A 26,368-nucleotide genomic window follows, 5' to 3' on the forward strand; every position below is an offset into this window, starting at 1 on the left:
TCGATCTAGTAACACCCATGGGGAGAAGTTACTGAGATGACAATTTCGGCGGTTTCCCTTTCAGGAGAAGTAACATGGGAAGATCTTCATTGCACTCTGAGAATGCACCTCCCTGGTTTCCTTCAAAGGCCTGATGCAGCAATTATATAGCTTGCAACGTGTCCTCTATCTATGCGGGGCACACGGATACTCGTATACAGGGATACGTAGGAGGGAGTTCACTTTGAGCTATCTCTTATGCCTGTACATTGTTAAATTGGAGAAAATTTTCGGCGTATTTTGGCTCCAAAAATGGGCAGGAACAATAACGTTTTACTGTTTGTCACTTTTCTCATTCCACTCCGCTATATATGTACCGGCAGTGTACTCCCTTTAGGCAAAGTTTGACAACCACCGAAAACAGTTTCTGGCTCGTCTAAGGAAATGCTCATTCTTGGTAAAGGCGTCCAAGCTTCTCTGCATGCACCCCTTCCGGAACCTCTCAGTGGTTACACAAATGTAGGGGAGCAGCATCTTATCAGATAAGAGAAACATATTGAAAAGCTTTTGTTTACACAGTTTAACGTAACGGTTAATCATTACTAACGGTACAACATGTGCGGGCAGATTCCCTTTCATATCGGATTAACTCCATAACTGCTACCCTTCCATCATCGGATCGGTAATCCCTCATTGTCCGGTGGTCCCACTGTCGCTTGAAAACTAAACTGACAACGGTGATGAGCTCATCTTAAACGACCACTGCATGCAAGACACGAAACATACTGCCTCAAGCTGTGTATCCGCTGTTTAGCCTCTCTTCCGTTTGACAAACCACGTAGCGAGACACGTGCAGCAAACAGAAGCCAAATTCCATGGTGTCCTCTCTATAAAGTAAAGCTCGTATAGATAAGCTTAGCGTTTATGAGGGTGCCTGCCGGAATACCACTCCGGGAATACCACTGTGGAACAGACTCTGTTCGATGTCAGCAATCTTCCTGCACTGGCGTCGAGTTCCCGCGTTGCCTCCTACCAGAGGCGACGTTGCCTCTTCGAAGGGTAATGCCACCCAAAGCACTAAGACAAACGTGGGGATGTGTAGGAGGGAGCAGCCCTCGCCGTGGGGCAGTAGTTAGTGTGTTGCACTGGGGCTTCGGGTTCGCATTGACAGTGAACCTCCGCAGCGAAGGGAAGCTTTCGTGCTTCAAGGCTGGAACCGGACCCCGCTGATTCCAGGCATTTAGTCTGCTAAGTGCACTGCGGCTTCCTCATCACAATCTTTTCTTGCCTCTCCTGGGCGCACCAGTCGTGTTTTGGCACGGTAAGCCATCGCCGCCTCATTTGCCGGAAACTCACCTCATGTCGGCAAAATAAACCTTGTTTTGAGAATATATGTGTGCAAGCTGCACTACACGCAAGTGCGTAAACATGTTTATGGCCACTCTATGCCACAAAGCGCCGGTGTTTGGTCTACTCTGAAGTCTCCCCAGGAGTCTGTAGCGGGGCTCCCGGACACTGCAGCAGGGAATATGCTGTGTCTTGGACTTCTAGGTCTTTTAAAGTACTTTTTCCTGAATATAAATTTTTCATGCCCGAGGAGCACTGAAAGACCCATGCTCCCTGGTAGCTACAGTTTCAGCGAGCAGTGTAGTTCTGCTTGCTGCATCCCCTCGCCTTCGTCCCTAATGGACTCTACATCAGGCTGCACCCCTGTCCTCTGTGGGGCCTCCTCATAGTCAACAGCCTCTGCCTGTGCGGATCTGCTCTCACGCTTCAGCGTCTTGCATGAAGTTCTGGCGCCACTCCGCACAGAACCCTTGTATACTCATATGCACAACCTACGTCAGGCCTCTCCACCTGCGTACTCTCTACTAACGGATTCCCCGCCGTTGCCTTCTCCACGCTCCATTTCGCTAGCTCGCTGGCTGGCTCACGCCGCCTCTGCTGCCCTCTGTTCAGCCGGTGGTCGGCAGATACTACCCTTGTGATAAACTTGTACCGCGGCTCTTCGGTTGTGCTGCGGCTGATTCTTATTATGTATTCAGCTATACAGAAGAGGTCACTGGGTTGGAACGGAACAGCGCCCAAATGTAGTACGCAGCCGTCGTAGGCTGTGCCTGCTTATATCATCTCGTAGTGCCGGGGTTCCTAAGTACAGCCTCTAACTACCAACATCCCCAGAGGTCTATGATGCAAGTACCAAATCATTTTAGAGTCCCTATTATTAACGGGACTAGTTCATAGAATAAAATAACTGTGTTCCGAATTGACTCCGGTAATGGCTGGGTGTCAATGCCCAACTTATATAGGATGACGGAGGGGATATCAACGGTGATGGCACGGTCAGGAGCCTGACCTAAAATTTCCACTCAACAAAGTCGTATTAATACACATACATAGTAATAATTCTATTTATTTTCCAGTTTTATTTCGAAAGGGACCTACCTGGTACCCCACTAGTGACTAGGTTGTACGCCACACTGCCGATAGTGGCTGCCGGAGGGGGGTAATCCTACTGACCTATGGCTCCATCTACGGTACTCGATTCTTAGAACATGTAGCAGTATTAATTACTTTTCTTAGTTGCTAATGTCATATTCCTCCTATTTAAGGTCACTGAGCTGCTGGAGATCACACCACAGCCACATTGTAATGCCTGTGCACTACGAGCAGTCTGTACACTTGGGGGGTACCACTGCTTCTAATAAACTCCACACCCCAATCTGGCCACGTTTCTACAATTTCGTTTTGAGAAAATGAGGTGCTAACTCATTGCCATCGTGAGGAAGTGACGAGTCACTGCTTTTCCACGTGCGCATGCCATGTCGATTCGGCAGCGCGGGACCTTCAAACGGCGGAGCAGGCTTCTTGTCCACTGATGCTATCCTGGGAACATTCTCAATAAACATTTTCATATGTATATGTGGACACATGGGTAACTGAGAGCAACGAAGAGGCTCATTGCTGAGTCTCTCGCCACATCCACCGAGCTAGCGTGCGTACGCGCAAGGGAACCATGCCGTTCTTGTGTCCTGATTGAGAGGGCAGTACACACTGCCTCTACTTCTTTGAGTTCCTGAGGATTCCGGTTTAGTCACAGACATGTCAAACGTCCCCTAGGACACGGTCTGGTACGAGAGGTGCTTCTCTCCCGTATGAGGCGTTTCTGAGATTACTATAACGTTTTAAAGTAGCGTTCCCATGTTTGCGAAGGAGCTGAAGGTGTGTCATAAAGAGGAGAACGTGCCGTTAGGAATATTTGGAGCATGAAGTCAGAAGGCTTTTCTCCAATCCAGTGGCCCGCGTCGGCCTGGGGTAAGTGAGGTGCGCATCTTGCGTATCGTGTCAGGTGCGGGTCAACTCGAATAGAGGCTGAAAATGCACCAAGGAGGGCATCAACAGATGAGTGGAAGGAAAGAAATGCCTACTAATCGGGATGTGGATGCTGCAGCAGAGGCTTTCAGCCCAGTATCTGCTAGCAGCGACCCCATCTCGGCGGAGAACTCCGACGCGACAGAGCTTTTGCGATCAGGGAATGTGGGGGAAGCAAAGAAAAACGCATCTAAGGAGTTGGCAGATTCGGAATTGGCTGAACAACCCAAAGCAACTGCAAACATTGAAATAGCTCATACTGCAGATTCACCAGGTATTCACAAGTCAGGGCTTGCGGCTGAAAGTACTCACACCAGTGGACGGGTGTCACTTCAGGATCAGAAGCCGGACTATAGAGTTGAAGGCGCTGTTTCGGCAGTTTTCGCAGCAGCTTCTGTTGCTGGAGCAGAGCAAGAACAGGAGGCTCCACCGAGAAATAACCAGGAAGGCGGCCGGGCCTCTTCTGTTCTTTCCAGGATATTGTCTGCTCTCCTGCGGCAACTCCTGCCTTGGGTACTGCCGTCTGCTGTGCAGGGTGCCTCTGCGGAAGACGTTAAAGTCAACATATCAAGAAAACAGGTGACGTTAAGCGGAGTGTCGCTGGAGCCGCAGGAGCTTACAGCTCTTACGGGAGCCCCTCTGCATTTGCTTCACTGCAGCATACGGGAATTGCAGTTGCAGGTGGGAAGGAAAGAAGAGGCTGATGATGTGGCTGTCGCTTCCCTTGCAAGCATAACCACTCCCAGCCAGTGCTCACAGACACCCGCACATACGATATGTGAAGGAAACCCCGTTTCACCGTCAGTTCCAGCAGCTTCAGCAGGTGGAGCGATGAGATGCCCTGGAAAAGGAGCATCTTCTACCATCTTCTTTTCGGCCAAGGACGTTATTCTAGTCTTGACACCAACAAGTCCACATGAGTGGTCAAGACGGCAGCTGTTGGAGCAGGCGCTGCAAAGGCGCCGGTCGCTACTTTACAGTATGGACAACGAGCTGCAGCAGCAACTGGAGAGGCGCAGTTACTTTCCACTGTGTTTGTCCAGCTTAATATCACATTGGGTAGACAGAAACATCCAGTGGGCCTGTTTGGATCTCAACAATTTACACCTCCGCATTGAGTTTCTTGTGCCACCGCTCAACAGCACCAAAACTGCCAGCTTTGCTTTTGCGCTTGGGTTGACGCTTGAGGAGCTGCGCATACGCAACATTCCAGTTGATGAGCCAAAAGGTCCGCCCAAGTGTGCAACATACGAATGTCAGCAGCAACAAAACAATCAAGAAGCCATGGCGGCAGCGTCTACTCAGACTGCTGAAGCTGCTGCTGAGCCATCACCCAACAGCGACCCCAGTGGAAACTGCAGTAGCAACCGGCAAGGCAGCGTATGCAGTGAATTTGAAATTATAGGTTGTTCTGTGTATGTACAAAACGAGCTGCTGTTACTGGCACCTCATACTTGCACTGTGGCAGAGATTTTAGAGAGGCTCGGTGCAGTGCGTGTGGAGCACAAGCAAGACGGCCATCCGAAGCCCGAGCAAGCAACGAACGAACAGCGACAACCTAACCAGAATTACCAAATTCATCGCGGGTGCAGCTTGCAGACAAGCCACCAGAAGAAGCCACGCTGCAGGACCCCCAAGTTTATTCGGAGCCTTCTTGCCCCCGTAGGAGTGCACGTCCTTCTTAGGAAAAAAGCTATCGCCGCGCATCCTTCGGAGAAAGGTGACAAAAGAAGCTCAAGCATGGCTTCATGGACAGGGAGTAGCAGCAATGGAAGTGTCGTCACTGCCTTCAATACAGCGTCATCTGCAGATCCTTCTTACGTTGCTTTTGTTGAGTCCGACTGCGTCGAAGTGACCTTTACACCTGAAGTCGTACAAGGCCTCAGGTGGCTAGCAGCAAACTTTGAGGCGCATCGCAGAGGCGTGGACGCTGCTGAAGCAGTGCTTAGCCTCGTCAGGCCCTTTGTGCCCTCTTGCACAGGCATGTCTTTGTACGAGATTAGTGGGATTAACCGGGGGCAGAGGGTTTAGCAGAAAGACAATTTCAGCGCACGATGCCACTGCAGCCTAGTGCCAACGACACGCTTGTAATGCACACGTTGCTCCTTTGCGATCGAATGATGTGTCATCTAGTCGCTTCTGGCGCATGTGTTTCAGTTCACCGAAACCCGAGGATATGGTGGCGCTTCGCGATTCGTGCAATTTGCCGCCTACAGCGCAACCGATTATGCGTCTTAAATACGAGCAGTAGCAACGTTGCCGTCAGCGCACAGTTTGATATCTCTGGGCATGGGGTAACTGTGGAAGAGATTCTTAAGCGCCGCCTATGCATTGAAAAGGCCGCCACGTACCGTCGCCTGCGACTTTGTCAGCTGGAAGGGACGTTGACACATCAGCAGCTTGACCAACTGATTCACCTTAGAGACTCGCTCCCACTGCCCCTGTTACTGCAGTCTCATGGAGCTTCAAGGCAAGACTTCATGGACCAACAGTCGAAGACAGGCGCAACAGGAGTCCCCAAGGCATGGGGGCGCTGGTTCACTGTATGGAAAAGGCGTTCTCCACAGCAGGGATTTACGACGGAAACCAACACATTATCACCTGGGGAGGCTGGCGCTGCGCTAAGAAAGGGTCATTTTGCTCGGCCCCCTGTACCTCCTCTGTCGCTACAGTCTCTGTTAGATCGACACAACATGGACAGGCAGAGGCACCAGCTGACACCGCAGAATGGGGAGCAGCACCAGCGGAGCCAAGGCGACCATCGGGCAACAAACCCAGACGGGGGAAAATGTTTAGGTGGTCTTGATGATTTCTTCGATGCTCGCTCTCAGGTATACTGTGCCATTCTCGTGGCATTCACTTTCTTGAGTCGATGGCCCTGTTAGGAAAGCCTGGTGCTGCGTGGTTCTTGTTATTCTTCTATCTCATGGTCTGCTGATGTTGTTGGTGCTGAATCTTCTGTGTGCTGCGGTTGATATTTCTGTCCCTTCAGCCCGCCACTGCGCGCATCAGCAGCAGCAGATTGAGGCTCCATGAAGGTCTTGGAGAGGGTTCGACTCCAGCGCTGATGTATGCAACTCTGGAGGAACCTAGAAACCCATTTCAGATTCCTGCCCAGACTCCAGAAGAGCAAGACCCAATTCCTCCACCTTTGGAAATGACTGATTCAGGGGATGCGTACACTGGTGAAGTCCCATCACAGGAGGGCGATGTGAGTGGAGCACCAGCCCCCCCGAGAAGCAACAGTGATGACAACTTAGGAGTTGGGGACGATTTCTCTGAAGAGGATGACACCTTCTACGACTGCTTGGATCTTCAAACCCCCCGATGCACAGCGCAGGCAACTCTTCACAGTGGTGCATCGGGGACTTCACGAATGCCATTAAATACCGTCCAGAATCCAGTGCTATTCTCTGATGCTTCAGAGCAAGTCGAGTGTACGATCTCGGTCTCCATATTCTTGCGATCTGCCTCTTTCGCCTGCTGCTTAGATGAGTTGAATCCTTCAAACGCTGAATCCCAGTCGAAACGACGGGGTCATTTGCAGAAACAGCAGCAAGGAATGCAGCAGGCAGCTGGCAACAGTATTTTGTGCTGTATTGGCGCCTTGCGTGTGAGTGGTGTTGTCGGCACTGAGATGCTCGAGGGTAGCGTCTCTGTAGACCGCTTGGACATTAACTTTAAAGATGGTGGACTTTACCGTGACCAGAAAGTTCTTATGGCCCCTGAAACTGGGAGTGGGCCGATTCTCTCCCTTCAGATTTGTCGAAACCCAATCAATGCAGCATCTGCGCCCATCGTGAATGGCAAAGACCGTTTTCCCCAGAGGCGGGAACCCAGTCCAACAATCAGGAATAGCGGAGGCGACGAACGCCCCGAACAATCCTACATTTTTTTGTCGCTGAAGGTGTGCCGCATTATTTGCGTCGTCGACCCCCTTGTGTTGAAGGAGACTCTAACGCTCAAAAATGGATTCAGTAATGCAGCTGCTGCTGCAGTATCGGCTGCAACGAAGGCATCGCGGCAATGCAGCCTGCTGCATCTGGGCGGATGGACTAACCCAGGTCATCAATGCAGCGGGAATTTCAATGTTGGTCCCTGTAGAGTTGAATCGACATACGGTAACATGCATTTGCAATGGCGCATACTTCATCCCTCTCCGAGACGCCATCAGCCGCTCTGTGATGGCGCATCGCTGCACTACGAGGTCTTTGTGGAGGCTCCAACGATTATTGTCCCCTCGTCAGCAGGGCGAGCGGTTCTGTGCCATCTGGGTGAACTGCGAGTAGGCAACATTGGACACTTGATTCTTGATTACCTTTCCTAGTGGCTTATTTGCACCATTGCCTTGACTGAGAGGTTTCTGGTAACGCTTCGTATTGGACCAGGCCTCTGTGCTGCTCTCATGCCATAACAAGGACACAGTTCACATATTGCACTCTTCAGAGGGTTCCGTTACCTTCCGACACTCAATCTGATTTGTTTCGTCTGATGCTTTTACTGTTTGAGACACTGCGTCAATTTGAGGGAGTCGCGTATTCTCAAGTGGCTGCCCTCCATGACCGTCTGTGATTGCCTGTGACATACGTGCATGCGTTACAGGTTTGCAGTGCCCATCTGGAGCAGGAGCAACTGCTTTGCACCCAGGGAAGGGGCGTAAAAGAGCCGCCACGCCTCACGTTTGCTGACTCCGTCTTTCAGGAGAAGTACATGCATACTTTAAAGACAAGGCGACTGCCTGCAGCTCCAAAGGAAGTAGGAGGAGCCGCCCGTGATTCATCTGACCAGCCTCTGCTGCGGCATGTCAGCCTTCGTACTCACCATGGCTTGCTTCTTAAAGATTTCCACTTACTTATTCACAACAGCATGGAGCAGCTTAAAAGGGAGCTTACTTTGCAGCAGTGTGTTGGTTGTGGAGGATCCTTGAGGAGCAGTGGTTTCCAAAGTACGCATCGACCCACTCATTGGGAGGATACATCTCATGTGAGGCCCCTGATTCAGCAGCAAGGACAAACGCGCAGCGCAAATTCATGCGGCGTGGAAAAAGAGGTTGAGGGAAGCGCAGGCGGTGGTCTCGGGTATTCGGCCACCTGGGGAGTTTGTGGCTCCATGCAGACTGTCCTTTTCCCCTCAGAGTTTGTGGCGGCAGTTGAGGTGGAACAAGTTGGCATTCTGAGCCGAGAAGTGGCCTTAAAGCCTTTCAGACTGGCAGTTCACCCGGAAAAGTGGCGGCGCGGGCGACACAGTGAGTCTCGGGAAAGTCCAGTTGAACTCCTTCCTTCTCGGACATGCGCAGGCAAAGAAGACCCAGGAAAGCAAGAAATACCACAGAGTGTGCGACAGCCCAAGCAGCGTCAGCATCAGGAGCAACAGCGATCAAAAGCATGCGATCCTTGGGAGCAGCGGCTTTGCGGTGTAAAAGTCCACGTGAGCGGAAAATGCAGCGAGGTCAGCGCGTCTTTAAGTCGGCATAGCTGCGCCGTCATGCTAAGGTGGGGAAAATTTCTGTTCTGTCGCAGTAACGATCCGTATGCTACCGGTGTTTTATTGACCCCTGGTACTTGTGTAAACGGAAGTAGTCTGGACAGTGCTTTTTTTGTCTGCTTTCTTCTTCACTATGTGCGTGGCCCGCAGCGCTTTCCAGTCCATGAAGTCTGCTTTCTTGGGCAACGAAGTCACTGCTGTCTCGGCGGGTTGTCCGAGCCATGACAGAACCTTTTGGATGGATGCAGAAGGATCCAGTAGCCTGAATCAAGGCTGTGACGATCTCCAGGAGGGTGAGGGAGAGGAAAGCAGCAGCATTGTTCCAGTCAAGGTTGATCTTTCTCTTGAGTGGGGGAAACTGGGCGTATACTTGCACCACCTTGAGGACAGCATCGAGGGGCAGAAACCGGCAGACGGGAGGGACGCGTCTCCCAGCAGAGTAGGTAAAGATACAGCTAATGCAACAGATTCTTTGCAACTGCAGGCAGCGGGCGTGTCTGCTCACTTCAGCAGCGGAAATTGCGAGATGGTTGGCCGCCTGGAGCTTAAGCAGTTGCTTTTGGAACAACCTTCTTTCCAGGAGGAGAGCATCAACCGTTATATCCTGTGTGTACCTTCTACAGATCTCTGTTCAGCTGCTGAACGTATTGGCGCAACGTTTCCCGGGGGGCCATGCATAGTGCTGGCCTTCACTAACAAACCCGGTAACACACGTGCCCCCACCACTGCGTCTGTGCGCATTTTGCGGCCGATGACTCTAAACTTCCGCCCAACGCCTGTCACCTGGTTCGTGAGCTTCTTGGGAGCACCATTTGAGCGCTGCGTTGACACTGGCGGGAGAAATACCTGTAGTGGGGAAGGATCATGCTCTGATGGTACAAGCAGCCAGAGCCCACATGTGGCCCGCAGCCAGCGCAACACGAATAACGGACGAGTGCGGCAATTCGGGGAGGTGGTGGATGCTACTCTGGAGGGGATTTGTTTGTCGCCCGAAATTGGTGCAGCCAAACCTCAACCTACAAAAATACTATCAGCATCATCGGATTCAAGGGCTCATTGCGATCCGGTTCTGCGGGAGATCCTCGTAGAGTTCGAAAGAGTGGATTTTCTTTGGTGTACCCGTGGAAGTGACAAACCTCTCGCAACGGCATCTGTCTCAGCAGCTTCCGCTAGCCTCCATCTTTGCCGTTATTCGACAAAGTTTACTGGCAGTGTAAAGGATTTCACACTACATTTCGTCATCCCCGGTGTCAGATCCGAAATGGCTGCCATCCCCAGTTCAGGCTGCAGGTGGAAACACACAGGACGATTCCAACGCAGGCAGATGCCGTGTGATGTGCCGTTTGAGCACTGCGCCGACGAGTCGCGCGTGCAGAATCAATTTCCCAAGGCCGCGATACTGCAGGTCACAGAGATTATCGGGTTGGTTCCTGGAAGAAGCTATGCATTGCGTCTTACACTGGAGTCGATGCATCCACTTTCCCCACTGTTTTCTGGTTTTAGCTCTTATCTGAAGCTAGATGTGGGCACATGCCGTGTTGTCTATGTGCATCCCAAGTTTTGGAGGCTCTTTGACTGGATGGTTGACGAATTTATCGGTACTTTGACTTCTCAGCCGCCTGCAGCCTCTCCTCCACGAGAAATGAGGTCGGGAAACAGGTCCACTTCTGAGGAGACTCTGCCAAAACGAATTGAACGTTCACCTTCCCTTGAGGATTTAGCCGTCCGTAGCGTTCTGCAATCAGCTGCAGCAGTGGGGGTTGGTGCTCCCTGTTCAGCAAACAGCGATAAGGGGGAGTTCATGAATGAAGATATCGACACCAGAGTCGCTCAAGAGCAGCCCTTCTTAGTCCCCAACGAAGGACTCCGGCGGATTTTCTTGCTTGCTGATGCAGGGCGTTCGATTGCAGGTCTTCCACCGCTGTTACACGAGAGCCTACAGGGCCCCGGTGGCGGCATGAGCAGGGGCGAAAACAAACTGCATCGTCTTGTACTGCCTCAAACACTACCGTTCGGCGCCTTTCACTACGAAATTCAGATTACTTCCCCTCGCATACTGTTGCCTGCCTCCTCCAGGCCGGACAGCAGAATCAGCCTATGGCCGCCCGTCTGCTTCATGAAAGATTTAAATGGGGACCCCCTCGTTTGTGACGAATGCAGCAGCACGATGAACCGATTCATTGGTAGAGATGTTGCTGCTTGCACAAAGAGCCGAGATTATCTAGCTGCTTCCGAGAGTTCAACCCAAGCCTCTGGTAGGGAGGTGGTATGCTTCGTAGATTGTGTTACAGTATCCAACAGTTGGAACCTCAGCAGGGGGCATGGCATAGTAGAGAGTATCAATGTCGCGTTTAAGGGCGCTAAGGCCTTTGCCAAGATTGGCGACTTCTCACATGGTTTAGGGAAATCGCCCTTTTCTGCGTCGGCACGACAAGGAGATATGCATCATAGAGAGAGCTACACAGCTTCACGCAGGGAAGGTCGCTGCCGTCGTTGCATCCGCCGCGTTCCTGTCTCCGCTCCTTCATCGATGGGGGGGCCGAGCCATTGCCCGTGTAATTCTCCTACAACCATGGCGGCACGGATGATAGAAGCAGCAGCCTCTCCTGGCTATCCCGGAAGGTACCTGCTAGGTAATGCTGACCTAGTGATTCGCATGTTTCGGCCTGTTTTGCTGCGGTCCTCATCACGTTGGCTGCGAGTGGAGACAGGGTGTCTGCCTCTTACCCTCGACGTACATACCTTAGAGCTTTTGTTCGATATCGTGGAGAATAATATTACCGCTACCGACCCAGACATTGCGGCGCAGAATGCAGAGGCGCCCCTACTGACGTCGACTCTTACTCGACACAGTCGTGGGCGGCATGCCCTCCGCGCAAAACGGAGAGCAGAGGGGATATCGATCTCAAATAGTCATGTACGTTTTTCCCCGTGCCCGCCAGTAGCAGAAGCCTCCTATGGAACTGCAACACGCACCAGTGAGGTGGACATAACTGGCCTTATTCAGCAATTACTCGGCAACCACATCCTACAGGGCCTACTAGAGCCTCAGGTGGACTTTATCGAGCTTCTGGAAGAATGGGGGCAAGAAACCATTCTTGTGGAGCTGGTTATTGAAGGTTTGCATCTAGCTGTTTGTGAACAACCGCTCAAGAAGCAGATTGTTTTAATGCGGAAGCATTGTGGTGCATTAAGGCATTGCATCCGCGCTATGGAATGCTGTCAAGGGATGTGGCCAAATGACAGCAATATTGGCGGGTATTCAGTGCAGGAAGGCGGAAATCAAATGCTCTCCGTCTACGGGCTCAAGCACCGGAAGCCTCTCCTATTGTTTCACGCACTCCACTTGAGAGTGAGCCCTGCCACTACATTTTCGCCATATACGTTGCGTAACTAAGCGTATCTGATGCACGGCTTCTCTCCGATTTGCCATATTCAGTTATTGGTTCCTCCGGGTAACTGCCTAATATTCATTTCTGGGTGCCTACTCCCTCGCAGTGCTGGGCTGGTCTGCTGTATGCTGTTTTTCCCTCTAGGCACAACTCCGATCGCTTCGGTTGCAACCAGAAAAGGCCGAGCAAGTGGGTTTGTTATTGCCAAGTGCAACTCTACCGCCACCTTTGACTTCCCTTTTGGCGTTTGGCGACGAGAAGCTAATCATGGACAAGGCACGAACTACACAATCTCCTCCAGTAACAGGGACCTTTGTACGCATGATAGCCGGCTCCTCCACTCTGTTTGCTCCTGAACTTGCACCTCCGTTTGCGGTAATTTTCACAAATAGCGGTTGCGCAGAGGGCCTCTCGCTGCAGCTGGAGCCTCTTGCAGACAGCATTCGCCAAGCGGAACACGATGCCGTTGCAGCAGCCGCAGCAATTGCCCGAATGGACGGATACTTAGCTTCTAAAGCGGAGGTCGCTAGCAATCCGGAACAGAATGAAGGCGAGGACGGGGAGCCAATGGAAAAGCAGCTGTCCGGTAACTCACAAGAGCCGCTGCTTGAGGGGGAACACCTTCTAGTGGCTCCATTTGCATCTCCTTGGATTGATCCCTTGCAGATGCACAGCCAGACGCAGGATTCACCAAGCGACGAGGACGAATTGACGTCACGCGAATCCGTAACCACAGGTTCTGGTGGTGGTGCTACAGAGGGCGGGCGTTTCCACTCGCGTAGGTCGGGCGAGTTTAGTATGAGATCTGTTTCCGTAGATGCATCTTCAGCGCCACTTTTTGAAATTCCGCCGTGCAGCAGAGATTATGAAGTTGTCTTTCGCTGTGGCATAAAGCCTGGGCAGGAGCAGACAAGTGCGCGGCCAAGAGTTCCTCCGCAGTCCTGTGTCCTGCAGCCAACAAAGTTAAGTGTTATGTATAAGTCAGCGACGGCAGTTCCGGTCATACCGCTAAGTGGGGGATGCATGTCTACTGTTTCAAAGAATTGCAAAGCAACGCATGGAGAAAAGATACAGATTCTCCAACGGTTGCTTCTGCAACGGCAGCACAGGCGGAAACAACAGCGTATAGCCGTTTCCTCTAGGAGACCTCGATGTGTGTTGTCTTTGGCCCTTCTGTCGCGCATCAGCGCCTTTTTGTCCAGTAACGAGGCAACCAACAAGGGCATACCTACAGCAGTGGACGTATCCGGTGGGTCAACACCTGCACTGATGCCTCGTAGGGAGAGCTGGCAGGGAATGAGAAGGGTTGGCAGCGTGGCAACTAGCCGTCACAACAGATTCACCTGTCGTGGCAAAAATAAGGTTACAGGGGAGTACACCGCGGAGCAAGCTAACAAGACCGATTCAGCAGTGGGCAACAGAACCTGCAGCATATCCAATGCTACTGACCACACTGAGATGTTAGGTTCAGGAGCATTATCTGGAGGAGCCGAGCCTATGCATGTTGGCAGAAGAGCCGTTACCCTCAGACGCTCTTCTTTTGACTCAGCCAAACTCTTTTCGACTGGGCTTAGCAATAGATGCAGCAGCGAAATGCTGTCGGCTACATATGCACAAGATGCTCCCACCGGTGGAAACAGCCACGAAAGTGGGTGCGAGACCAGCAGCGAACCTATCGAGAGCAACGAAGTTGATATCAACGATATGCTTTCCCTGCGCCTATCATGTTCCCCCAAAGAAGATACAGCGGCGGCAACACAAAAGAGGGAAGAGCTGACGCCTTTGCAACTGAACTCTACGGAGTTAGCAGTGCGCTTTTCTGAGGCGTCAGTGCTCTTGCCTGTGGATAGCGCGAACTGTGAAAGTAGCTCAGTGCTGCTTCGTGGATCGGTCAATTTTTGTCGCCGGGCGGATGATGTTCGGGATCCCCTAAGGCCCCACGGTATATCCAAAGATGCGCAACTAGCAGCTGGCGCGTATGCACATATTCTAAGCGGTTACAGGAAGGGCAAGACCCAGTCGTTTTGGGTTTGTGGACCTTCGAGATCCGCCGCTTCCGGCGAGGAAGTGGGGACAGGAGGTATTTTACACGAACAGGAGTCTTTCTGGCAAGACACGACTCAGTTTGTTGAGAAGCTCCCGGACAGATTTTGCCCTGGAGCCCGAGGTGTTGATGTTTTGGTGCAGAAGGCAGCAGTCAGCTGCCTGCACCAGAGCGCGCCATTACATCAGCATTGCGCCAGTACAGGTGGGCAGCGGACAAACTCAGATTTACGAAATGCAAGGCGTCTGCGTTGGACTAGTCGTCGCAGCACGTGTGCAAGCGCCCCAGCCAAAAAGTCAAAGCGGTTGAAGGTTGAGGAGGCAAGCAATAAATTTTTGCTCCCCGATGAGCTGAGGTGTGCTGCGGGGAAAGAGGAGACGGAAGCCTATATGAAGCGTGTGCGTAGTGATAGTCTATCAAGCTTACACGCTGCAGGCAATTCTTTGCACTTTGCCCCAGTCAGGAGCCTGGGCAACTTCCAATGTCACGACAAGGTTTATGGGGGCGCTGCACCTCATAAAGACTGTTTGAAGGTCACTAAGTCAGCATCCAGCGTTGCAGAAATTCACAGTACTCCAAGGAGTATCTGCAGTGGCTTGCAGGCACACATAACGCGTGTTTTTATGTCGCCTGCCCCCCGCTGCCACCGGCAGGAAAGCGATGTTGCACAAATTGTATCAGATGCAGCACAAGGAGGTAATGGCGACGCTTGCGGAGTTACCGATGACAGCCAGCAGCAGTACAGTGTGGGGCGCGCGCATGAGAGTTGCTGCTGCTGCCTTATGAATGGAGAGAGCTCCAGAAGCGTTGGGATGGGCGGAGGAACTTCGGCGCTCGCTTGCGACTGCTGCTGCCATCATCCACAGGAGTACACATCTCTTCAACTCTCCCCATGTGAAGTTGAGTTGTCTCACCTGGATATGATTTTGATGTGGCACTGTGCTGCAGAACAGACAGTGCAGTTACAACAACAGCAGCGGAGGCAGCAGGCGCAAGTGACTGTGCTGCAGCGGCTTCTCCACCGCAGCGCGATTTTGAAGCAACGGCTGTGTGCGAAGCAGAGGCTCCTTCATAAGCACCTCATGGAAACTGCTAGCCAGATTCCAGCATTACCCGCATCAGTTGCATTGAAGCCACCGTCTGCGGTTCTTTCTGCGAGTCAGCGACCGGTCCTTGGGAGAATGCTATTTCCAACCGCAGCCGCTGGTTCCTCTCTACAACGGAATAGACGACTCCCTCAAACGAACCCTGGCCATCGCTACTTGTCTGCACGTTTGTCGCTGATGAGAGTGACCCTTCTTGACGATCACTTGGACTGTCTGAAGGCGCCTCTTCTCCAGCTGTTAGTGCCCAATTGCCGCTTCTCTCAGGCCAGCTCTCTCTTGCCTCCTCAAAGTACAGACACGCCACGCGTTTTTCGGCAGGGGCGATCGCAGAAGCAAGAAATCTCCTCTGTAAGTTTGTTAACTGTATCACTCCGACTGTGGGCTTTCAATCCTCTAACCGTCGCATTCGAACCTGTGGTGGAATCCCTTCCCCTTTCGTTGGTAGTGAGGGAAGCACCATACTCATTAATGCGGGCCACGTACAGCTCATGTTGCGACGACGACTCTTTGGCATTAAATGTAGGCCAAGGTGTTGCTGGCAGCAGGGGGGAGCTGCACAAGACTTGGCGGTCACCACCAAGTCCTTCTACCCATGGTAATGACCCGCGAACACTGTTGGAAATGGCTTCAAGCCCAGCTACCACCCCAAATGAGAAAATGAGCAGCAGCAACGACAATGCCAACAGCAATTCGACCAGCAGTGGATACGATTTAGCGGGTGCCAGGTCTCCACTTCCTTCCCGCAAAGCCTGTGCCATCGTAAAGCAGCAGACGCAAGGGCCCAGACCCAGCGAGCCGGCTACGACCTTTTCAGCAAAAAGCTCAAGGACAGGTCTGTCGCTGGGCGCGCACATGTCAGGAGAGGCTACATTGAGAAACACAAAGCTGCCAGGCAACCAGTCAATATTTTGGGATTCAGGAACTGAGGGAGCTATGGATGCTCTCGGCTGCGTTGAATGTGTATCACCCGGCGATGAGGTATCTTCGTCAAGGCGATACGTGGGTATCTCAGTGTCCTCTACAGCAGGAAGCAGCATAGAGGCGAACTTATCTCCTTTGCTTTTGCAGTCCGTACTACGGACCATATGCAGATGGCACTACGAATTCACTCACCAGGTACAACACCAACAGCAGCAATGGGAACGGAAGGAATATAGCAGTTTCATCTTCCGTACTACCGGCGCTAAGTTGCCAGAGATGTGCAGCCATTCCCCTTCACAGCAGCAGCACCAGGAGCCTCTTCAGTACCAAGAGGAGGGTACACTGACGTACGTGAAGAGTCAGTGTACGGGTGGACAAACGGCGCAGCCGTGGAGCGCGCAAGATGGCCCGGATGCGAGAGAACAGCGTCTGAGTGCTGAAGCCAGGCGTCTTCAGAAGCGTCCATCTCGTTCCATAGATGCGTTCCCTATTCCTGCCTACCCCAATCAGGACAGGCATACCGGGAGGCACCACAGTTTGCCTGCCGCACTGCCCAGAGGTGAAACCGATTGGCGTTTTGGCATCCAACTGCGCCAGAAGGAGAGGCAGTCAGTTCTGGAGGCGGATGAACCAAAGCAGGGCAAGCTGTTTTTTGCGTACCAAGTTGTAAATCAGACAGGGCTGTACCTCGGAATCCTCCTCCTACCCACACAGGCGGATTTCGGGGAGCATGGCGAGGCCCTCTGTGGAGCAAATGCTACTCAAGTGGCGGCGGCAGCGCAGTTGGGACTCCCACAAACTCTACGGCAATGCAGGCGCTACAACAAAAACGTAGGGGTTTACGAGGACGACGAGAGCAGCGGTGGTAGCCGTAGCAGCACAAGTGAAGCAGAAGCTGGACGCGCTTTATCAAGCGCCCCAATTTATTGGGACTTTGGATCTAATTTACAGAACGTGACTAGTGGATCTCCCGGATCGGTCGACGCCGCAAGTGAGAGTGTTAAGGGAACGCTCTCTTGCCCCTCTTCACCCTCCTCTGACCAAGACGGCAAACCAGTTCACTTTGAGGCCTCGGTAGATTCTTCAAGCTGGGGCTGGCTCCAGCCTTCGGAAGAAAGGGCACTGACGCAAATGAAGGTTTCTGTCGGAACAGCTTCATCTGCTCACGTTGCACTGCAGCTCGCCAAGCAGCCCACGCGAGCGATCCCTTGGGTCACGAACACTCTCTGTATGACAGCTTTGCAGGCGGAGAAGTGGAACAACGATGAAACTGATTTCCACGCAGATGGTTCCTGCAAGCGGTGGAAACTACGCATGCCAGTACCACTTGACCGAGTTGGAGTGTACATTCAACCTCTGGAAGACATGAAGAAGACTGCCTTCAGCGGAGCAACTGTTTCAACATCTAGTGCAGACGAGCAGAAAGTTCCATATGTTGTATGCCGTCTTATGGCCGATGGAGGAACGAAACAGCTTCTGGTGCAATCACAGGTGTTATTGCGCAGCTCTTGCAGCGTTCCACTTCAAGCTAGGCTGCTTCCGTCCCTTGAATCCTCTGGCATTGGTCTGGAGAAGAACCACCGAACCTTCGAGGACAGCGAAGAGTCGGAACAACTAGCCGATCTTTTGGTGAAGCCAGGGGAAACGTCGGCTGTCCCCGTAGACTGTAAGGCCATACGTCGCTTGTGTTGTGGCATCTGCGTAGCGAAGTCATCTGATGAAGAGAAGATCAATCGCATATATTTTCTATCCTCTTATGACGTGTTCGTGTGCCGTTGCCGTTTCTGTGTAGTTTGTTTTACAGGAAGGCTAAGAATTAGGCCTGTGCACGCTGGGGAGGCATACAGCTGGTCAAAAGATCTAAGTCTTGATATGCTTTGGAGGGTTGTAGACGGAACGGAACAAGAGAAGAACGCTGGAAGTGGGGCAGGTGGGGAGGCGGGGCAAGCAGGCTCCAAAAGGAGCCTTCCCAAAACCGGCATGCTGCGCTGCTGCCGACTCATAAAAGGCAGCAGGAGTTGCCCAGCGAGGGACCCCGTGCCAACCGACGGGGTGTCTCCAGAAGGGGGCAAGTGGGAAGGTAGCAGGAATCTGCGGGAGCCTGATTATCACATAATGGTCCGGTATTGTCTTGAGCGGCTGGTCCACTTGTCGTTTTCTTGCATACAGCTAAAACTGTCCTTTGAAGCTCCTTTACAGCTTTCAAGCAATATTCCTTTCCCAGTCAGGTATGAAGCCACATGCCCCCCATGCCCATGTCCTTGGTGGATTTTGCACTCTTAATGCATGGACACGCACGCTCGGGTTCTGACGTTGATATTCATTTATTGATTGCCTAGAGGAGTATGCTCCAGTAACCTTGTGGTGCGGCTGCAATTTTAATAGATACCGTATCAGCTGTCCGCTGGTCCTGAGGGCTGGAGAAGTTCCACCAGGAGATTCGGAGGGTGTGCTTCAGCTAAACAAATGGCAGCAACTACATTCTTTTCCTTTATCAGGTACGTTTGTAGAGTTTTACTACACGCATTGTTGAGCATCGAGAAGTGTACTAGGGAATCTTAGTTATCAGCGAGCGGTTGGAGCGACTAGTGGAGCTATTCAATTATTAGCGTAATCTGTCAGTAGTAGTCGTTTTCAGCCCTGATCTCTAAGTACATGTGCTTGCTATAGTACATTTTGCATCGTCGGTTCAGCAAAGGATAATCCGAATTGTGATGTTCAGGAGTGGCATTCCTTTCTATCTCGATAGCAGAAGGCCGATGGACGAAACGGACCCAGATACATCCGCGACCCATTCAGCGGAGGCGTCCTCCACCAGCCTCTCCCCAAGCTGCGGCTGCCGGTCCTTCAGCTGGTTTGGCAGCTACAAAAGGGAGTGCCCAGGCCCCAGCGGACTGCGTCACAGGAAGCGGCACTGAGGCTGGGAAACGGGAATCTGCAGAGGATAAGATGGCAGGGGAAACCATCGTCGAGGTGAGTCGTCTCGTCCAGTAACGCCTACTAGCTGTTACACAAGCACTAAGCTTCGGATGCTAATTTTAGGGCATATTATTTCGCACTGTTACTGCAGGTTGAGTGCCTTGACAGCCAGCATCGCTCTGCCAAGGTCTGGCTGATCTTCTGTGACTTCGGCGGAGGCTCCCCCTGTTTGCTGCTGCATTCCCCCATATGGCTGGTATCTCATATCCAGTGGGCATTGCAGAAGCAATGGCTTAAGCAGCCACAGCAGCAGAACCAGGACGGTGCAGAAACACAAATAACGGAGTTGCCTGCTGTTGAATACAGCGTAATCCGTCGGAGCAACCCGTCAGAGCTAGGGTGGGCGATGCAGGCTGTTTCAGCAGCAGCTGCTGCAGTCGATTTCAACAGACACACAGAGCAGCGGAAGCCCGCTCAGCTCCCAAACTTCACAGGTAGTGGCGGTGTTATGAAGGACCCCAACGAGGGTATTCGACTACTTGACTTCACTGTAAGCCACAATTCATTTTGCGCTTGGCATGACTCTTAGTGCTAGCTTGTGAGCTGTGATATTAGGGTAGCCGATGGAATGTTCGCTTTTAATGGGGGTTAGGCAGCTACAGCATTGTACTGGAGCCTAGTTGAGCGTTCATGCATATTCTGCTGGTCGTAAGCATATCGGTGCAGGCTTTCTGGTGGATGTTCTATAGTTTACTTTTCACGGTTCCATCTGCTTGGGATGAGGACCGTTTCCATGTCATGCAGGCATCATCAATTCGAGTGGAAGTCGATGGGATTGGTTGCTCCCAATTTTTGGACGTGTGGGGAGACTTTCCCAGGAGGTTGAGTGTGTCAGCCTTGTACACCGAGGACGTAGCTGCAGGCTCTAAAGATAGGGCAACAGTCTCCGAATGTAACGTACTGAGGCAGACATGCAGCGTGCCAGCCAGTCCATGCGAAGAGAGGTCTTCTCCACTTGGGAGTGCATTGGGGGGACCGTGTATAGATATTGTTGCCACTATGTCTGAAGCTCCGTTTCCTCTTTTGCGTCCTGTTCTGTTGCTGACGCTCTCTCCAGTTTACACAATAACTAGTCAGTGCCCGTTTCCCATCAGAGTACGGCAAGCTCGCTCTGGCAGCCACTGTAGTAGAATCGATGCCGGCAGCGCCGACTTCACGCTGCATATACAACCGCAGCACACCGAGGCCTTCGTTTGGCAGTATAAGGATGGCAGTCGATTTCTGCAGCTACAAGGGTGAGTGTTTTGGTTGTGAGGTTTACGGTACATATGCAGTTGCCTAGGGCAGCTGGCTGTTTGTCAGTGTAGTGCTGCCAGGGAATTAGGCATGCCTAAAGCTCATTGCGAGAAAACCATGTATATTTTTTCTTGGGTCGCTGGCGCAGTTAGCATGGATGCATACGTTTGGTTGCATGCTGATTAGGTACGTGGTGTGCGTTTGCTTGCCAATGCTGCTGTGCTTATAGATTGATGCCCACTCTGTGCTGGCTTCAAGGGGGCTGCAGATGCCGGCTGTCTACGCCTTTTGACGGAGGATTTAGGGAAGCAGTGTGGAGCGCATGGTCAGGCTACTCCCCCTTTTGCTTACCCGGGGATGATTGGTGTCTTCGCCTACCATCTGCACCCTCGGTTGCGCCTATGACGAACGAAGACGGTCCCGCCGCGTCTGACTTGCCGCTGCGTTGGGGTCAATGCGAAGCAGGGAATACGGGAAGTGGATACGAACAAATGTTGGAAGGGGAACAATTTCCGATACCAGCAGTAGAGCCGCAAGACCTCGTGAGGGCTCTCTTGCGTCGTGGAGTCTCTGTAAAGAGCAGTGGAAAGCAGGCAGATACGAAGCGGCCAATCCGAGGACGGCTTGCAAGGCGAGCTTTCTCGGGTTCGCAATGCTCAGCCTTGCGTTTATGTTCATCAGAGGGTCCAGCCAGCACCGTCAACTTGACAGTCCAAACTGAAACATTTGACATGAGGGATACTGTTTCCATTTGCAACAGTACGCCGTTACCTTTACTGCTTCGCCAATGTCACCACGGTGACACGGAAGGCGGCATGAAAACAGACCCACAGCCCTACCAGGAATCTGCGGTAGCTCAGAAACTCGGTTTGACGGAAGCTGCGGCCTTTGGCGTGGACTCTGTCGCTGCGGCTGTGGCAGAGCTTTGGGGGGCAGCGACGCAGGGGGAAGGGTTGCAACAGCACCAAACCAGCCTTGACACCGCTGACAGTTTTGCTAAGCACGCCGCTTGCAGTATGGGAGACCACAGCAGATCGTCTCAACTCCTCAACATGCTGTTGGAGGCCCAGCAATGCGGCGAAAGTCAATCGAACACCAAACGGCCGCCTGGGGCTTCCTCCTTCCACTCCTGCGAGAAGGTTTACATTTCGGCGGCTCCTCATGAGGAGGGCATTCATGCGCAGTTGGACATGCTGGCTCGCGTTGCCCAGGCCGTTGTTGCTCAAACCGCAGCGGAGCAACAGCACCCACAGAATGAGGTTGACAACGCCGGCGTCTTAAGTGCTGGGAAGCATTGCTGCTGGTGTATCTTTGAGCATGCTGTGTCGCAGGAGTTATGTGCAATGCGAGGTGAGGCGACGGAAGGAGCTGAGATTGGTGAGGGTGATGCAGCAACCTCCAAGCTGTCGCTTCTACCACAGCTCGTGCTTCCAGGCGAGACTGTCTTGTTTACTTGGGATGACTACCGCTGCTTGTCTTGTATTGAGCTTACTTATTTTCCGTGGTTGCAGCAGTACAGTGAGAAGAATAGTTCGGACTTCACAAAGGAACCCTGTACCAGCAATCGTGACGAAGCAGTCCCGCCTGTAATGGAGTATCCTTCTTTCGACACGCCCTTTGTTGTCTGCATTCCACTTCGCCCTGATGTGCGCGGAGTTGTGCCTCTCTCGCCGTTGCCCTCCTCCAGTTGGCCCATATTCAGAGTCGTTCGCCGTGCTGGAAGTCTGCTTCTGCAGATTGCACCGGCTGGCGACATATTGGGATTGACGAGTTCGTCTCCCCATGGGGTAGCCCAGCCGAAGCATGAAGGTACTAGGCTTCAGCTGAGCACCAAGAATTCCCGTGTATCGGCTGGGTCAAACGTTGTGAACTCACGAGCTGGAAGTTTCATTTCGCCTTGGGCTGACGGGGATTCCGACCAAGTGCCCGCGTCACGAAGTGATGTGGATGTCGGCACATTACTTACTGTTCCTCGGTACTTCGAGCTGCCCATAGTGAACAAGGACCTGACGGCGGTTTGTTCTCGTTGTAGGGAAACCAGCAGGGGCTGCGATGGTTGCGTTCCCCCTTGGTCCTTTGCATCGATGTGCAGATTTGCTGGATCGGTTGTGGGGTCATACGCGCCTGACCAAGGGGGTGACCCCGCTTCTGCGCGGGCTTTTCATCCGGTCACGGCTGACATCAACGGCGGTCATACTCGTAATCTGGTGCTTCCCATGCAGCCGACGCCTGATCCTCCCATTTTTGAATTTCGCATTGAGGCCCCGCGTCTGCAGCTGTCTGTTCTTTCGCAGTCAGCGATCACTGACCCCCTATCTCGTGAGGTATGGCAGTAGTTCTTTTGGGCATTACGGGGATTCCGGTAGTAACAACTAGCACTTGGCACTCACTTCAGGAGCAGTACAAGTGCAGCGACCGCCCAATTGGGCAGTGCCTTCTTGAAAGAATGCTGTGAGGGACGTTATTGGTACACGTACGAAAAACTCTCCGGATCCCGATTTCGAAGCTTTCTGTGCGTGTCTCATGAATTTTTCTAGACTCTCCGCCTTCCCGAGGAGCTCTTTCTCGCTACACTTGAAGGGTTTTCTGCCGCATACATCTGCAGTCCATTCCACACCGCTGCAGCATGCAGAGTACAGGAGTTGCAGGTAAGAGCGCGTGGACGCCGTGTCTGACAACTGTTCGGAAGTTCAGGTGGGGGTTCTGTGGCCAGAACGAGCACTTTTTCACGCACCTGGCTGCGATTTGCAGGTTGCAAGCTTCCCAGGTGTCTTTCTAGACAGGTTTAACTTGAAAACGAGCTCTGATGTGAGTGATACCATGCTTGGCTTGGCTTTCGCTCAGATTGACTCCATGCACTCCCAGGCGTACTACCCGGTGCTGCTTCAGAGGGCCCCTCCGATGCCAAGCGAGGTTGGATACACCAACGTACCATATTTGACTTCAGCTATGCCAATCATCTGCCAGGCATCTTGCCTCGACATAATTACCTCCTAGCTCCTTTCTGCCGTTTGTTTTGCAGACCGGTGCAGCCATCGATAGCACCACTACGGAACCCTCTCGAATAACAAGTTCCACACACAAAAATCAAGAGGAAGGGGACGGCGGTGGAGGCGGAGGGTCGCTGCACGCAGCGGGCCGTATGTCAAAGGATGATGGCGGTGCCCTTGTTGAGTTCTTGCTGCAACAAAGGCTACCATTTTATGGCACTCGTGACGACGGTGTTGTTGTGATCGACAAGTGCAGCCTCTCTCTGAAGGTTAGACCTCCCACAGCAGCAGTTTGGCCCCATCTGTCGCGTTGCGGAGTTGCTCGGTGCATGCGATGGAATGATCTGCATGTTTAGCGTTTCACGTTATGTGGCAACTGTGTTGCCTGGACTTAGTGGCCGTTACACATCACAGCCCGCGAGGACATTCGAATAATGTTTCCTTCTGGAGTCGCTTTCTTTGTACTCTGTAGCCCGTCAGCATCCGGACCGATTTGAAGAGCGTTTACATGGCATCTGAGGCAATGAATTGCTGGACATCAGCCTGGGCTGCTTCCATCTCAAGTATGAACCTGCTTTATCCTGAAACGACAGTTTCCACTCCGGTGTTCCATCATCAAATACGACCACCGAGACCTTATGAGGAAATTTTGGAGACGTCAGATTGGCGCAGAGGAAGCGCTTCGGCAGATGACGAAGAGTTAGAGTATCACTATGATATTCGAAGCGGCTTATCATGGGCTTGCAAAGGCTGGAACTGCCGTCCGTCTCCTATTTCTGCCTTCGCGTCCCAGGTCGCCGGGACATGCTCAGCAGTTTTCCCCATTACACTTGCCGTCCGCCCATGGTTATTCAAGTTAACGAAATCCTCATTGCGCCTCTCCACGCTTAATCAGAAACGGGAGCAGCGGTACATTTTTCGGACGCTCACGATAGCAAGCACTTGCGTGGTGCTCTCGTTCAAAGCGGACACGGGGGGCAATAGCAGTGCGTTGCGCCGCTCTGTAGTGACCCTTTCCTCTCTTGAAGATGCCCGATTTGAAGTGGATGGATTGCAAGTGACAGGGCGAAGACTAATGGGCAAGGTCCAGGAGTTGAACCAGCACAAGAGGCCGCCCATGCACCAGGACTGCTCGCGCCTCACGAAGCTGACAGGGCACCACAGGCACCCAACTGTCTCCTTGAGGGATGTCGCAAGGGTAGTGGGGCATTTTTATCAGCAGCAGCTTTTATCACACTTGTCCAAGTTGCTGGTTTCGGTCGATCTTTTAGGTAAGCTAGGACACATGACGTGAGAAGACGACGGTTTCCTCCCAGCGCCCCACTGCGTTCATTAACGTTGTAGCTACCCGTAGAACAGTTTATTGGCTCCTAATCCTAGAACTTGCTTTTGCCTGCTGACCCAGTGAGCACTGTTTTTTTAATAACTACCGGACGACCATATAACAACCGTCTGGCGGATGTTTTGTTTGTTCACTGTATGCGGTGCTGCGCATATAGTAACTCTACTTGTATTGCTCATGCTTTCTAACGCAACATCAATAAGTACGATATGTACTTATTGTTGCATATATTGAGGACGTACAGCTGGTGGAATGCGTTTTATGCATATATTGAGGACGTACAGCTGGTGGAATGCGTTTTATGATGCAGGTAACCCAGCTTTGTCGTTTGCGCACCTCCAGGCAGGTGTGTACGCACTCGCAAAGCAACCAATGGCAGCTGCTGAGACCGGTGGGGACGTGTTTGAAGGGATGATGCGAGGAGCAGAAGATTTCCTAAAACATACTGGTCAGCTGTTTACATGCTTGTTAGGGGTGGCCTCTGGTCTATGCAGGAAACACTCTGCGTAAACGGTGCCTTTCCGAAATGCCAATTTTAGGATTTTTGCACACTCATTAAGACAGAGCTTTCCAACCTAGCTTTGACTGCATCGCTGACCTTACTGTTCGAGTCTTCCCCGATCAAAGGCAAGCCGGGTGATGTGAAGCACTAACAGTAGCCTGCGCTCCCACTCGAGGGTGTTTTACCGAGACCTCACTAGATTTCGACCCACCGTGTATGTTACTTGACTCGAACGAATCATTTGCCCTGCAGGTTACGGCTTTTTCGGGGGTATAAGCAGAATGGCAGGAGTTGCATCGGACTCCCTTGGAGCACTGGCTTGCGACGAAGTGTATGTGCACACCAGGAAACAACAAGGACGCCATAAGGCGCGCAACGTGGAGGAGGGTCTCCAGCAGGGCGTAGAAGCCCTTGGGCGGGCTCTAGCTGGGGGTATCACAGGTACAAAGCAGCTCGCAGGGACAGGTGTCGTGCACCAAAATTTGCGAGTTTACATTTAAGCAGGAAACTGCCAGTGCTCTTCTCAGGGGTTCTGTGCATAGCAGTGCTTTCCCCTGTGTTTCTTTGGGCTTCCAGGCCTTGTGGAGGAACCCGTTAGAGGGGCTGCTGAAGGTGGCTTTGAGGGACTCTTGCGCGGTGCTGGAAGAGGCATTGCCGGTTTCCTTGTAAAGCCGTTGACAGGCGTGCTAGATTTAGCTCAGAAAACCGCTGAAGCTATAAAGGTAAGTCTTGTTTACTGCATGTTGTAGGGTCCCAATCAGTCACCGGCAGCATCATCCCCATTCCCAACACGGTTTTTGCACCAAAGCCCTGGATCGGCATGCTCTTTGCCCCTGAAAAAGCTCAGTGAATTGCTGTGCACCGCTTCTTTTAGGATGCATCTCAAGTCGAAGGGCATCAGCGTCCAAGGCTGCGTCTTCCTCGCCTCCTCCTTGGTGACTTACGCTTGCTGGTTGCATACGATGCTCAAGCAGCGGAGGCCAAGGCAATTTTGACGGACGCGGAAGGGCAGTACTGGTGA

General features: G+C 52.4%; 1 protein-coding gene across 1 annotated transcript; it reads left to right on the forward strand.

The window, feature by feature from the left end:
* Positions 1 to 3,357: 3,357 nt before the first annotated feature.
* On the forward strand, positions 3,358 to 26,368 carry EMWEY_00006940 (hypothetical protein, conserved; the record flags this gene model as incomplete). Its single annotated transcript, XM_013478385.1, has 20 exons — positions 3,358 to 5,353; positions 5,509 to 6,182; positions 6,344 to 7,636; positions 7,954 to 8,843; positions 8,986 to 12,187; positions 12,372 to 17,964; positions 18,091 to 18,228; positions 19,150 to 19,271; positions 19,369 to 19,767; positions 20,022 to 20,169; positions 20,335 to 20,512; positions 20,743 to 22,837; positions 23,051 to 23,161; positions 23,265 to 23,390; positions 23,536 to 23,772; positions 24,297 to 24,774; positions 25,156 to 25,293; positions 25,600 to 25,788; positions 25,924 to 26,069; positions 26,222 to 26,368. 20 exons carry the CDS (start codon positions 3,358 to 3,360, stop codon positions 26,366 to 26,368), a joined length of 18,300 nt encoding a protein of 6,099 aa, XP_013333839.1.

Source organism: Eimeria maxima, genomic scaffold (assembly GCF_000499605.1).
Source record: "Eimeria maxima Weybridge genomic scaffold, Emw_scaff41, whole genome shotgun sequence".
Classification (NCBI taxonomy): domain Eukaryota; phylum Apicomplexa; class Conoidasida; order Eucoccidiorida; family Eimeriidae; genus Eimeria; species Eimeria maxima.